This window comes from Mobula hypostoma, chromosome 6, assembly GCF_963921235.1.
Source record: "Mobula hypostoma chromosome 6, sMobHyp1.1, whole genome shotgun sequence".
Lineage (NCBI taxonomy): Eukaryota > Metazoa > Chordata > Chondrichthyes > Myliobatiformes > Myliobatidae > Mobula > Mobula hypostoma.
Genome location: NC_086102.1, coordinates 4,247,221 through 4,262,431, shown reverse-complemented (window position 1 = coordinate 4,262,431; position 15,211 = coordinate 4,247,221). Strand labels below are relative to the sequence as shown.

Sequence of the window (15,211 nt, the reverse complement as noted above, 5' to 3'; positions counted from 1 at the left end):
GAACACAGCCAAACGGATTTCCTCCATGGCTGAGGGTGATAACCCCACTGTGTCATACCCCAATCTGAATGCATCCTTCTGGTACATTCAACAGAGTTCCTCAGCTGGTAACTCTACCCAGCAACCATATCCACACCACTGACCTGAAATGGACTGACCGTTAGTTTTGTGTTTGCGGCCGTCTGGTTTATTACTCACACAAGAACATGAGACACAGGAGCAGAACTAGACCATTCGGCCCATTGAGCCTGCTCCACCATTCCATCGTGGCTGATTTACTATCCCTCTCAACCCGTTCTCCTGCCTTCTCCTTTGACACCGTGACTAACCAAGAACCTATCAAACTCTGCTTTAAATTCACACAATGTCTTGGCTTCCACAGCCATCTGAGGCAATGAATCCAACAGATTCATCATCCTTTGGCTTAAGAAATTCCACCTCATGTCTGTTCGAAGGGGACACTCTATTCTGAGGTTATGCCCTCTGGTCCTAGACTCCCCCTCTATTGGAAGCATCCTCTTCATGTCCCCCCTGTTTAGGCCTTTCAGAATTTGATAGGTTTCAATGAGATTTCCTCCCTCATTCTTCTAAACTCCAGTGAGTAGAGGCCCAGAGCCGTCAAACACTCCTTGTTCATTAACCCTTTCATTCCTGGAATCATTCTCATGAATCTCCTCTGGATCCTCTGCAAGCCAGCACATCATTTCTTAGATAAAAAACCCAAAACTGCTCACGTTACTTCAAGTGGGGTGAGTACAGTCCATCCATTCAGAGCATTTCACCACAACAGTGCCTCGAGGTTGTTGCGGGGAAAATAACCAAATGCAGAATAAACTGTTGTAATTGCAGAGAAAGTGCAGTGCAGACAGACAATAAGGTGCAAGGTCATATTGTGGTAGATTGTGAGGTCAAGACCCATCTTGTTGTCTTGTAACAATGGGATAGAATTAGAATGAGATTATAGACTGTGAAATTTGTGACAAGCTGCATCAGTGCCTGGTGTGGAAAGTGCACTGCAGTGTTCAGGAATGCTGTACGACGGGTAGTCAGAACTGTCTAATGTGTCACCAGCACAGACCTGCCCGTCATCAACAAATTTCACAGTGATATTAAACCTGACCTTGCTTCTGACCAAGGACATTTACGCAGAAAGGTGCTGGAAAATGGCCGGTAACTTCACCTACCTGCTTTAGGGACTGTTTGTCCCACTCCCCTCAGGGAGGAGGCCACGTAGCATCCACACCAGACTCAAAAGCAGTGAGGCTGATCACCACCTCCACCCACTAACCCACCCCTCCACACCCCCAACCACCACTACTTTATCATTTCCTGTCAGAGTCACCTTATGTACAGACACTCTTGTATCTAGTGTCACTTTATGGACATACAATCAATCTATGTACTTCAGTTACCTTATTTATTTGTTATATTCACTGCTTTATTGTGTATTTTTTGTGTTGCTTTGGATCTGGAGTAACAGTGATTCCATTCTCCAATACAGGAAAAGACATTAAACAATCTTGAATCTTGGATGTAATTGTGCAAAGTGATCCACCTCAATTGCATACACTGTATCTCAGTAAATGGGACAAAATAAGCCAGTGACAAGTTGACCCTGAATACTTGTCTTTTCACTGTGTCAGGGAGGAGGATTGGACTGGGACCAGGGGACACTTCCCCACAGGTATACAAAATGATGAGGGTTATTGACGGTAAATGCAAGCAAGCTTCTTCCACTGAGGTTGGGTGGGACTACAACCAGAGGTCATGGTTTAAAGGAGAAAGGTGAAATATTTAAGGGGAACCTGAGAGGGAACAACTTCACTCAGAGAGTAATAAATCTGTGGAAGTCTTTGCCACAGACGGCTGTGGAGGCCAAGTCATTGAGTATATATAAAGCGGAAGTTGATAGGTTCTTGATAAGTTAGGGCAACAAAGGTTACGGGGAGAAGGCAGGAGAATGGGGTTGAGAGGGGTAATAAATCGGCCTTGATGGACTGGCAGAGCAGAGTCAATGGGCCAAATGGGCCTATGTCTTATGGTGTAACGTGAGGGGGAACTCCTTCATTCAGGGTGGTGTGAATGTGGAATGAGCTGCTAGTGGAAGTGCTTGATTGCAACATTTAAGAGGACGTTCACCCAGAAGATTAAGATGCATGGAATCCATGGTGAATTGGCTGTCTGGATTCAGAACTGACTTGCCCATAGAAGATGGAGGGTGGTGATCAAAGAGACTTATTCTAGCTGCAAGTCTGTGATAAGTGATGTTCTGCAGGGATCTGTACTGGGACCTCTGTTTGTGATGTGTATAAACGACCTGGATGAAAATGTAGGTGGGTGGGTTAGAAATTTGCAGATGATATGAAGATTGGTGATGTTGTGGATAGCATGGAAGACTGGCAAAGAATACAGCAGTCAGTTGCAGATACGGGCAGAGAAATGGCAGATGAAGTTTAACCCGGGCAGAAGTGAAGGGTTGCACCTGGAATGGTCAAATGTTAAGAGATAGTACACAGTTAAGGTCATATGGCACAATTGCCTGTAATAGTTGGGGCACTGAGTTGAAAAGTCAGGAAATTATGTTGCAGTTTTCTAGAACTCTGGTTAGGCTACTCTGCATACTTGCATATAGTGCTGGTCACCCCTTACAGGAAGGAGGTTGAGGATTTGGAGAAGGTGTCGAGGAGGTTTAGTAGGAGGGTTAGGAGGGCTATGGTGTAGGTGTGGATCAATGGGGTGAGGCAGGTTAATAGTTCGACATGGGTTAGATGGGCAGAAGGGCCTATTTCTTTACTGTTTTTATGACTGGAGGGTTGTGAAGCACTGTGCGCTGGGCCATGGCTGGGATGGGGGGATGCTGAGGGGCAGATTGGAGCGTGGGATTGTGTCCGGTGCAGTGGGGGGAGGGGGTCGGAGGGAGGGTGCTGCTGATCCATTCCGTACTTTGAACAGAAAAGCCTACAGGAAGTAGTGGACATGGCTCAGTCCATCATGGGTAAAGCCCTCACCACCATTGAGAGCACGTCTACACGGAGCGTTGTCGCAGGAAAGCAGCGTCCATCACCAGTGACCTTCACCACCCAGGCCACGCTCTCTTCTTGCTGTTACCATCAGGGGGAAGGTACAGGAGCCTCATGACCCACACCACCAGGTTCAGGGACAGTTATTACCCCTCAGTCATCAGGGTCTTGAACCAGAGAGGATAACTTCACTCACCTCACCCCATCTCTGAACTGTTCACACAACCTGTGGACTCACTTTCAAGGATCTTCATCTCATATTCTCAATATTTATTTATTGTTTATTTATTTATTATTATTCTTTATTTCTTTTGTATTTGCGCAATTTGTTATCTTCTGCAGTCTGATTCTTTGTCCATCTTGTGTATAATGTGTTTTTTCTATTTACTGTGAGTGCCCACACATATACAATCCCAGGGTTGTAGGTGGCAACATATATGTTCTTTGATAATCAATTTACTTTGAACGTCAACCTGACCTTCACCCATTCCTGTGACTCCCCCCCCCCCCCTCAGCACGTGTACAGCAGACAGGCCACATTCTTCCTCTGGGAGCTGCGGTGGGACGGGGAGCCGGGACCCAGCCTGTCCTCCCAGTTCAGTGTGAACTTCAGCCCTCTGGACGGGCAGCAACATGACTCGATGAAACCCTACACCTACGAGTTCCGGCTCGACAATTTCTGCGTAAGTGTCTGTGCTCTCCCGAATCGGTCAGGGTGGCGAAGGGGTAACTTCCCGAGGGGTGGCACTCTTTGCTGGGTCACTAACTCTGAGGACGTGTAGACATATACACACAGTCCACCGTTGGGGTACCCGTGTCCTCACCGGGCCACTTGTCCTACTAAGCACAAGGATTGTCCCTGTCTCTCCGTCTATGCACTACACCAGATCACTCTGTTCCCCAGCACCCTCTACCTTCACTCCTCGTCCCCGCCCCTCAGCAATCCCTCCCCCTCCCCTCTGCATCCTCTCCCCCACCCTCCTGTTTCACTCCTCCCCCCTCTGGTCCCTACTGCACCGTAACCCGCTGTGCTCTGCCCCAGACCCTGTACAATGTGAAGGTGGATATCTCGCCCCCTCTGGGGTTGGACATGTGTAAGATGGGGACACTGTGCAGTCTGGAGGTATCGATCGTCCGGCTCTCCGAACTCACCGAAGGGGACAGAGATGAGGCTCTCTCCGAGTCCGATGGTTACTGTACTACCAGGCTGATGTATGAAGGTAAGCCTCATCACAGGACTCCCACTTAGACCAGAAGACATAGGAGAAGAATTAGGCCATCTGGCCCATCGTGTCTGCACCACCATTCCATCACAACTGATTTATTATCCCCCAAAATCCCATTCTCCTGTCTTCTCCCCATAGCCTTTGATAACCCGACTAATCAAGAACCCATTAATCTCTGCTTTAAATATATCCAATGACAGCTCATGATAAAATGGCGGAGCAGACTCGATGGGCCGAATGGCCGATTTCTGCTCCTTTGTCTTATGGTCTTATGGACTTGGCTTCCACAGCTGTCAGTGACAATGAATTCTACAGATTCACCTCCCTCAGGCTAAAGAAATTCCTGCTCATCCCAGTTCTAAGTGGATGTCTCTCTATCCTGAGGCTGTGCCCTCTGGTCCCAGAGTCCCCCACTATAGGAAACATCTCCTCCACTGTCTAGGATACTCTGTCTAGGTCTTTCAATATTTGATAGGTTTCAGTGAGATTTCCCCTCATTCCTGCGAATACAGTCCCAGAGCTATCAAACTCTCCTCATACGTTAACCCTTTCAAGTGGGTTAACCTATAAAGTATTACAGTTATTGAGAAAATGCAATGTAGGCAGACAATAAGGTTTAGGGTCACAGTGAGGTAGATTGTGAGGTCAAGAGTTCATCTTTATCTTACAAAAGTTCAGTCCTAACCTTATAACTCAGGTCCTCAAGTTCTGGCAACATGCTTGTAAATTTTCTCTGCACGCTTTCAACCTTACTTACATTTTTCCTGTAGGTAGGTGACCAAAACCGCATGCTGTACTCCAAATTAGGCTTCAGCAATGTTTTATACAATTTCGATATAAACATCCCACCTCCTGTACTCAGTACATTGACTTATGAAGGCCAATGTGCCAAAAGCTCTCTTTACAACCGTATCTACCTGTGATGCCATTTTCAAGGAATTATGGACCTGTATTCCCAGATCCCTCTGTTCTATCACACTCTTCAATGCCCTACCATTCACTGTTTAAGACCTACCCTGGTTTGTCCTACTGAAGTGCAATACCTTGCACTTGTCTGCATTAAATTCCATCTGCCATTTTCAGCCCATTTTTCCAGCTGGTCCAGATCCCACTTCAAGCTTTGAGCATCTTCTTCACTGTCCAGTGCACCCCCAAGCATCCGCAAACTTGATCTGCGGATTGGAAAGCTTGAGCATATAAACATTAAGAAAGAGGATGTGCTGGAGCTTTTGGAAAGCATCAAGTTGGATAGGTCGCCGGGACCGGATGAGATGTACCCCGGGCTACTGTGGGAGGTGAGGGAGGAGATTGCTGAGCCTCTGGCGATGATCTTTCATTATCAATAGGGTCAGGAGAGGTTCCGGAGGATTCGAGGGTTGCAGATGTTGTTCCCTTATTCAAGAAAGAGAGTAGAGATCGACCAGGAAATTATAGACCAGTGAGCCTTACTTCAGTGGTTGGTAAGTTGATGGAGAAGATCCGGAGAGGCAGGATTTATGATCATTTGAAGAGGCGTAATATGATTAGGAATAGTCAGCATGGGTTTGTCAAAGGCAGGTCGTGCCTTACGAGCCTGATTGAATTTTTTTGTTGATGTGACTAAACACATTGATGAAGATAGAGCAGTAGATGTATTGTATATGGATTTCAGCAAAGCATTTGATAAGGTACCCCATGCCAGGCTTATTGAGAAAGTAAGGAGGCATGGGATGCAAGGGAACCTCGCTTTGTGGATCCAGAACTGGCTTGCCCACAGAAGGGAAAGAGTGGTTGTAGACAGGTCATATTTTGCATGGAGGTCATTGACCAGTGGAGTGCCTCAGGGATCTGTTCTGGGACCCTTACTCTTCGTGATTTTTATAAATGACCTGAATAAAGCAGGACCTCAAGGGTGGTAATCTCAGGATTGCTACCTGTGCTATGTGCCAGTGAGGGTAGGAATAGGATGCTCTGGAGGATGAACAAGTGGCTGAGGGACTGGTGTAGGGGGCAGGGTTTCAGATTTCAGGATAATCGGGACCTCTTCTGGGGCAGGTGGGACCTGTACAAGAGAGACGGGTTACACTTGAACCACAGGGGGACCAATATCCTTTCAGGGAGGTTTGTTAATGCTATTGGGGAGGCTTTAAACTAGATTTGCAGGGGGATGGGAACCAGAGTGCCAGAGCTGACAGTGTGGCTGGAGTGAAAATAAATGATGTTAAAAGCTCAAGCAAATCCGCTAATAGAAAGGTTGTGAGTGGTGGTAAAAATCTTCTGAGGTGTATATATTTCAATGCTAGGAGTATTGCGGGGAAGGCGGGTGAGTTGAGGGCGTGGATTGACACGTGGAATTATGATGTTGTAGCAATTAGTGAAACTTGGTTACAGGAGGGGCAGGACTGGCAGCTTAATATTCCAGGGTTCCGATGTTTCAGATGTGATCGAGACAGAGGAATGAAAGGTGGGGGAGTAGCATTGCTTGTCAGGGAAAATGTTACAGCAGTGCTCAGGCAGGACAGATTAGAGGGCTTGTCTACTGAGTCCTTATGGGTGGAGCTGAGAAACAGGAAAGATATGGCCACATTAGTGGGATTGTATTACAGACCACCCAATAGTCAACGAGAATTGGAAGAGCAAATCTGCAGAGAGATAGCAGGCAACTGCAGGAAACATAAAGTTGTGGTGATAGGGGATTTTAATTTTCCATACATTGATTGGGACTCCCATACTGTTGGGGGTCTAGATGGTTTAGAGTTTGTAAAATGTATTCAGGAAAGTTTTCTAAATCAATATATTGAGGGATCAACTAGAGGGGATGAAAGATTGGATCTCCTGTTAGGAAACGAGTTAGGACAAGTGACGGAAGTCTGTTTAGGGGAGCACTTTGGTTCCAGTGATCATAACATCATTAGTTTCAATTTGATCATGGACAAGGATAGATCTGGTCCAAGAGTTGAGGTTCTGAACTGGAAGAAGGCCAAATTTGAAGAAATGAGAAAGGATCTAAAAAGCGTGGATTGGGACAGTTGTTCTCTGGCAAAGATGTGATTGGTAGGTGGGAAGCCTTCAAAGGAGAAATTTTGAGAGTGCAGAATTTGTATGTTCCTGTTCGGATTAAAGGCAAAGTGAATAGGAATAAGGAACCTTAGTTCTCAAGGGATATTGCAACTCTGATAAAGAAGAAGAGGGAGTTGTATGACATGTATAGGAAGCAGGGAGTAAATAAGGTGCTTGAGGAGTATAAGAAGTGCAAGAAAATACTTAAGAAAGAAATCAGGAGGGCTAAAAGAAGACATGAGGTTGCCTTGGCAGTCAAAGTGAAGGATAATCCAAAGAGCTTTTACAGGTATATTAAGAGCAAAAGGATTGTAAGGGATAAAATTGGTCCTCTTGAAGATCAGAGTGGTCGGTTATGTGTGGAACCAAAGGAAATGGGGGAGATCTTAAATAGGTTTTTTGCGTCTGTATTTACTATGGAAACTGGCATGAAGTCTATGGAATTAAGGGAAACAAGTAGTGAGATCATGGAAACTGTACAGATCGAAAAGGAGGAGGTCCTTGCTGTCTTGAGGAAAATTAAAGTGGATAAATCCCCGGGACCTGACAGGGTGTTTCTTCGGACCTTGAAGGAGACTAGTGTTGAAATTGCGGGGGCCCTGGCAGAAATATTTAAAATGTCGCTGTCTACAGGTGAGGTGCTGGAGGATTGGAGAGTGGCTCATGTTGTTCCGTTGTTTAAAAAAGGATCGAAAAGTAATCTGGGAAATTATAGACCAGTAAGTTTAACGTTGGTAGTAGGTAAGTTATTGGAGGGAGTACTAAGAGACAGAATCTACAAGCATTTGAATAGACAGGGACTTATTAGGGAGAGTCAACATGGCTTTGTGCGTGGTAGGTCATGTTTGACCAATCTATTGGAGTTTTTCGAGGAGGTTACCAGGAAAGTGGATGAAGGGAAGGCAGTGGATATTGTCTACATGGACTTCAGTCAGGCTTTTGACAATGTCCCGCATGGGAGGTTAGTTAGGAGAATTCAGTCGCTAGGTATACATGGAGAGGTGGTAAGTTGGATTAGGCATTGGCTCAATGGAAGAAGCCAAAGAGTGGTAGTAGAGAATTGCTTCTCCGAGTGGAGGCCTGTGACTAGTGGTGTGCCACAGGGATCATTGCTGGGTCCATTGTTATTTATCATCTATATCAATGATCTGGATGATAATGTGGTAAATTGGATCAGCAAATTTGCTGATGATACAAAGATTGGAGGTGTAGTAGACAGTGAGGAAGGTTTTCAGAGCCTGCAGAGGGACTTGGACCAGCTGGAAAAATGGGCTGAAAAATGGTAGATGGAGTTTAATACTGACAAGTGTGAGGTATTGCACGTTGGAAGGACAAACCAAGGTAGAACATACAGGGTTAATGGTAAGGCACTGAGGAGTGCAGTGGAACAGAGGGATCTGGGAATACAGATACAAAATTCCCTAAAAGTGGCGTCACAGGTAGATAGAGTCGTAAAGAGAGCTTTTGGTACATTGGCCTTTATTAATCATAGTATTGAGTATAAGAGCTGGAATGTTATGATGAGGTTGTATAAGGCATTGGTGAGGCCGAATCTGGAGTATTGTGTTCCGTTTTGGTCACCAAATTACAGGAAGGACATAAATAAGGTTGAAAGAGTGCAGAGAAGGTTTACAAGGATGTTGCCAGGACTTGAGAAACTCAGTTACAGAGAAAGGTTGAATAGGTTAGGACTTTATTCCCTGGAGCGTAGAAGAATGAGGGGAGATTTGATAGGGGTATATAAAATTATGATGGGTATAGATAGAGTGAATGCAAGCAGGCTTTTTCCACTGAGGCAAGGGGAGAAAAAAACCAGAGGACATGGGTTAAGGGTGAGGGGGGAAAAGTTTAAAGGGAACATTAGGGGGGGCTTCTTCACACAGAGAGTGGTGGGAGTATGGAATGAGCTGCCAGACGAGGTGGTAAATGCAGGTTCTTTTTTAACATTTAAGAATAAATTGGACAGATACATGGATGGGAGGTGTATGGAGGGATATGGTCCGTGTGCAGGTCAGTGGGACTAGGCAGAAAATAGTTTGGCACAGCCAAGAAGGGCCAAAAGGCATGTTTCTGTGCTGTAGTTTCTATGGTTCTATAAAGAAGTGGAGGAATGGGTTAGTAAATTTGCTGATGACACAAAGGTTAGGGGTGTTGTGGATAGTGTGGAGGGCTGTCAGAGGTTACCGTGGGACATTGATAGGATGCAAAACTGGGCTGAGAAGTCGCAGATGGAGTTCAGCCCAGATAAGTGTGAGGTGGTTCAATTTGGTAGTTCAAATATGGCAAAATATGGTGTTAATGGTAAGACTGTTGGCAGTGCGGAGGATCAGTGGGATCTTGGGGTCCGAGTCCATAGGACCCTCAAAGCTGCTGCGCAGGTTGACTCTGTGGTTAAGAAGGCATACGGTGCATTGGCCTTCATCAACCTTGGCATTGAGTTTAAAATCTGAGAGGTAATGTTGCGGCTACATAGGACCCTGGCCAGACCCCACTTGGAGTACTGTGCTCAGTTCTGGTCACCTCACTACAGGAAGGATGTGGAATCTATAGAAAGGGTGCAGAGGAAATTTACAAGGATGTTGCCTGTATCGGGGAGCATGCCTTATGAGAATAGGTTGAGTGAACTTGGCCTTTTTTCCTTAGAGTGACGGAGGATGAGAGGTGACCTGATAGAGGTGTATAAGATGATGAGAGGCATCGATCGTGTGGATAGTCAGAGGCTTTTTCCCAGAGCTGAAATGGCTAGCATGAGAAGGCACAGTTTTAAGGTGCTTGGAAGTAGGTACAGAGGAGATGTCAGGGGTAGTTTTTTATGCAGAGAGTGGTGAGTGCGTGGAATGGGCTGCTGGCAGCGGTGGTGGAGGCAGATATGATAGGGTCTTTAAAGAGACTCCTGGACAGGTACTTGGAGTTTAGTAAAATAGAGGGCTATGGGTAACCCTCGGTAATTTCTAAAGTAAGTACATGTTCGGCACAGCATTGTAGACCGAAGGGCCTGTATTGTGCTGTAGGTTTTCTATGGTTCAGTTACCATATTTTCATCCAGATCATTGATATACATGACAAACAACAACAGACCCAGCACCAGTCCCTATGGTGCACAAGCCTGCAGTCAGAGAGGCAAGCGTCTACCATCACTCCATGGCTTCTCCCATGAAGCCAATGTCTAATCCGGTTTACTGCCTCATTTTGAATGCCAAGTGACTGACTCCTCTTGACCAACCTCCCCTGTGGGCCACTGTACTGAAGTCCATGTAGACCATATCCACTGCCTTGTCTTCATTAACGTACTGTGTTGTAGACCACATCCTCTGCCTTGTCTTCATGAACGTACTGTGTTGTAGACCACATCCTCTGCCTTGTCTTCATTAACGTACTGTGTTGTAGACCACATCCTCTGCCTTGTCTTCATGAACGTACTGTGTTGTAGACCACATACTCTGCCTTGTCTTCATGAACGTACTGTGTTGTAGACCACATCCTCTGCCTTGTCTTCATGAACGTACTGTGTTGTAGACCACATCCTCTGCCTTGTCTTCATTAACGTACTGTGTTGTAGACCACATCCTCTGCCTTGTCTTCATGAACGTACTGTGTTGTAGACCACATCCTCTGCCTTGTCTTCATGAACGTACTGTGTTGTAGACCGCATCCTCTGCCTTGTCTTCATTAACGTACTTGGTTGAAGTATGCTCTGTGTTGAGGATCCAGTTGCAGAGGAAGATCTCTGCAGTTTTCTTCTTTCACCACTTTGTCCTTTCCTTGCAGTTGTTGACAACAGCAGTAACTGGGCTGTGTGTGGCAAGAGTTCTGGGGTCATTACCATGCCAGTGGCCGCCCGCGCCACTCACAAAGTCCACATGGAGGTGATGCCTTTGTTCGCCGGGTTCCTGCCATTTCCGGACATCAAACTCTTCAAATATCTTCCTTTCCAGGCCTGTCCGTCAGGGCAGGTTGATACGGGTAAGTGGAGATCCTAGGCCCAGTGTCAGAGAGTGGAGAAGGGCAGATGGATGTGGATAAGTGGAGATCTAGACCCAGTGTTGGAGAGTGGGGAAGGGGTTTAATGATTGAGGGGAGGTGACGACATTTAAGAGCGCTCCATTAGGCCTATCTGTTTGGGTCAACCATGGATGTTGTGTTGGAGCTATCTACGTGATATGCAGGTCAGGGCAGGATGATATGGAGATGTTCCCATGTAGCAGGCTTCTCCTCTCTATCCAAAGCAACAGCGGAGATCAATACAGTTTGGCACCAGCGGCATCGCTGGAGTTGCCAGTCAGCGTTGAACTCAATGTGGCACTCCCTGAGGCAATCCAGTTCCAAATTTTTCCCTCTGGGTTTACTCCTGAAGCCTTCCCCTTGAGTGGGTGTAGCAGCAAGGAAGCAGAGGTTTGAGATCAGACATGCCAACCATGGCAAACAAACCCCAGCTGCCTGAAGTGACCAGTTTTAAGCTGCAAAAAACCCAACTTTACCCCTTCTCCTCTCAGTAGAAATTGTTCTGCCGGGCTGAGTAGCTAAGCCACACATAAAAGCCAGGATATGGTACCGGTGGGGACGGGTCTGTCGCTGTGTGACATGGGTATGGTACCGGTGGGGACGGGTCTGTCGCTAACACCGGGGTACGGTACCGGTGGGGACGGGTCTGTCGCTGTGTGACACCGGGGTACGGCACCGGTGGGGACGGGTCTGACACTATATAACACTGGGGTACGGTTTAGATGTCGCGGTAACTCAGTGCTGTGCTGATGGTGAAGCCATTTTGTTTTCTGGATTGCAGCCGCTGACAGCTGGATGGAGAACGACACTTTGTCCTTGGACAAGAACACAGATGAGCAGGTGGAGAGCAGCAGCCTGCGCAGTCGAGGCAGCACCCACTCCTCAGGCAGTGGTGAACACAGAGGGCTGCCAATGCCTCGCCTTCTTCCCTTCTGCACCGGGCAGGTCTTTAACGCCAGTGCCTGCTGCCAGATCCTTGTTCTCCCCTGCCAGGACGATCACATGCTGGAGGTGAACGTCACATGATGCCGAGGGTTTGCACAGCCCCTGCGTTTCCTGGGGTGTAGTCACCGCGACAACGGTTGTGATCGCTGGCGTTACTGCTGGTGTGAGCAGCCCCCTCAGACTGTAAATCTATCTGTATATTGGGAGCGGTACTGGGTTGTTGTAATTATATTTGGTCTTTGTAAACGTCACACCAAAATATTTGTGATTGAATTTCAGTGCACAGAAATTGATCTCCTGTGGTGTAACTCTCCCCATTCCAACCCAGCCCAAACCTGGAGACGCTCAGCTTTGCATCTACCCAAACTAGGCACGTCCTTGCACTCAAGACCTGTACAGTCTCCTTGCATGATCCCCCCCCACTTCCCGTGAGAGTGCAGACCCCCCCACTTCCCATGAGAGTGCAGACCCCCCCACTTCCCGTGAGAGTGCAGACCCCCCCACTTCCCGTGAGAGTGCAGCCCCCCCACTTCCCGTGAGAGTGCAGACCCCCGCTTCCCGTGAGAGTGCAGACCCCCCCTTCCCGTGAGAGTGCAGACTCCCCCACTTCCCGTGGGAGTGCAGATCCCCCCACTTCCCATGAGAGTGCAGACCCCCCCTTCCCGTGAGAGTGTAGATCCCCCCCACTTCCCGTGAGAGTGCAGACCCCCCCTTCCCGTGAGAGTGCAGACCCCCCCACTTCCCGTGAGAGTGCAGACCCCCCCACTTCCCATGAGAGTGCAGACCCCCCCACTTCCCGTGAGAGTGCAGACCCCCCCACTTCCCGTGAGAGTGCAGCCCCCCCACTTCCCGTGAGAGTGCAGACCCCCCCTTCCCGTGAGAGTGCAGACTCCCCCACTTCCCGTGGGAGTGCAGATCCCCCCACTTCCCATGAGAGTGCAGACCCCCCCTTCCCGTGAGAGTGTAGATCCCCCCCACTTCCCGTGAGAGTGCAGACCCCCCCTTCCCGTGAGAGTGCAGACCCCCCCCACTTCCCATGAGAGTGCAGACCCCCCCTTCCCGTGAGAGTGCAGATCCCCCCACTTCCCGTGAGAGTGCAGATCCCCCCACTTCCCGTGAGAGTGCAGACCCCCCCACTTCCCGTGAGAGTGCAGACCCCCCCACTTCCCGTGAGAGTGCAGAACCTCCCACTTCCCGTGAGAGTGCAGAACCCCCCCACTTCCCGTGAGAGTGCAGACCCCCACTTCCCGTGAGAGTGCAGACCCCCACTTCCCGTGAGAGTGCAGAACCTCCCACTTCCCGTGAGAGTGCAGACCCCCCACTTCCCGTGAGAGTGCAGACCCCCCCTTCCCATGAGAGTGCAGCCCCCCCACTTCCCGTGAGAGTGCAGACCCCCCCTTCCTGTGAGAGTGCAGACCCCCCCACTTCCCGTGAGAGTGCAGACCCCCCCCTTCCCGTGAGAGTGCAGACCCCCCCACTTCCCGTGGGAGTGCAGACCCCCCGAGTGCAGAACCTCCCACTTCCCGTGAGAGTGCAGAACCCCCCCACTTCCCGTGAGAGTGCAGACCCCCACTTCCCGTGAGAGTGCAGAACCTCCCACTTCCCGTGAGAGTGCAGACCCCCCCACTTCCCGTGCAGACCCCCCTTCCCGTGAGAGTGCAGACCCCCCCTTCCCGTGAGAGTGCAGACCCCCCCACTTCCTGTGAGAGTGCAGACCCCCCCCTTTCCGTGAGAGTGCAGACCCCCCCACTTCCCGTGGGAGTGCAGACCCCCCCCGGCTGTACCGTCCCACCTGACCCGGGGGACCACAGCGGGGCTCTTCTCCCCCTTCTTGATCCCTTGGATTCAAACAGTGAACAGGGCTTGGTCTGTTTAACTGGGTTAACTTTAATTTATTTACCGTATTCTAATTTATCAGCCACATTTAATTATATAAATATAAGTCTATGAAAAGTAATATAAAGTTTGAGGCTTGGGTAGTGGGACCTGAGGCTGTTTGGTTGCCGTGATGTGCTGGCCAAGGAGCTGTGAAGCTTCCACTCCACTGCCCCCCTTCCCCGTCAGTCCGAGAGTGCGACGCAGCGACGCACGTGGTTTGTCAGCTCGCTGAGAGGGTAGTCAGTGCGGACAGCGCACCGTCTGATCTTCAGAGTATCGACCCCTGTATATTTCCTCCTTAATCACAAGTCTGATGATGTTTGCTCACTGAACTGTGAACATTATATCAATATGCTGAAAACCTGACCCTGGTGTCGTGCCTTTCCTTGGTTTGCTGTTCTGTAACAGTGCGAGAAGTTAGTGGTTGAATTGGTATTTGCTTTATTTATTGTCACGTGTACTGAGATACTGTGGCAGGTTTTTGTCTGCATGTTGTCCAGAACGATCATCCCAGAGCGGAATACGTGAAGCCAGTAAACAGGGAAAGCCTGTCGAACAGAGTGTGACATTTACAGAGGAAGTCCAGATGATACACACAAGGGATTCTGCCATTGCTGCAAACCCAGAACAGACACAAAATGCTGCAGGAACTCAGCAGGTCAGGCAGCATCTATGGAGAGGAATAAACAGTCAATGTTTCAGGCTTAATCAATCTATGGAATTCATTGCCACAGATGGCTGGGGACAGCAAGCAAATGGGTAAACTTAAAGTGGAGGTTGATAGCTTCTTGATTAGTCAAGGTATCAAAGGTTACTGGGAGAAGACAGGAGAATGGGATTGAGAGGGATAATAAATCAGCCATGGATGAATTGTGGAGCAGGCTTACTGGGCCAAAAAGCTTAATTCTCCTCCTAAGACAAAATCGAAAAGGGTGAACACAGGACTGAAGGTGTTGTAGTTGAATGCGTGCTGTATACGGAATAAGGTAGATGAATTTGTACCACAGTTACAGGTTGGTATGTAAGATGATGTAGGCATCACTGAATCGTGGCTGAAAGCTTAGAGCTGGGTGGTTAATGTCCAAGGATACACATTGTATC

At 48.3% G+C, this 15,211-nt stretch overlaps 1 protein-coding gene across 1 annotated transcript in view; it reads left to right on the top strand.

Moving 5' to 3' along the window:
• trappc10 (trafficking protein particle complex subunit 10) overlaps positions 1-12,909 on the top strand; it is a 130,457-nt gene extending 117,548 nt beyond the window's left edge. The window contains 4 exon segments of the mRNA XM_063050211.1: positions 3,536-3,703; positions 4,063-4,240; positions 11,054-11,248; positions 12,069-12,909. Coding sequence (XP_062906281.1) covers positions 3,536-3,703; positions 4,063-4,240; positions 11,054-11,248; positions 12,069-12,313 — 786 coding nt within the window. The 3' untranslated portion in view covers positions 12,314-12,909.
• The last annotated feature ends 2,302 nt before the right edge of the window (positions 12,910-15,211 follow it).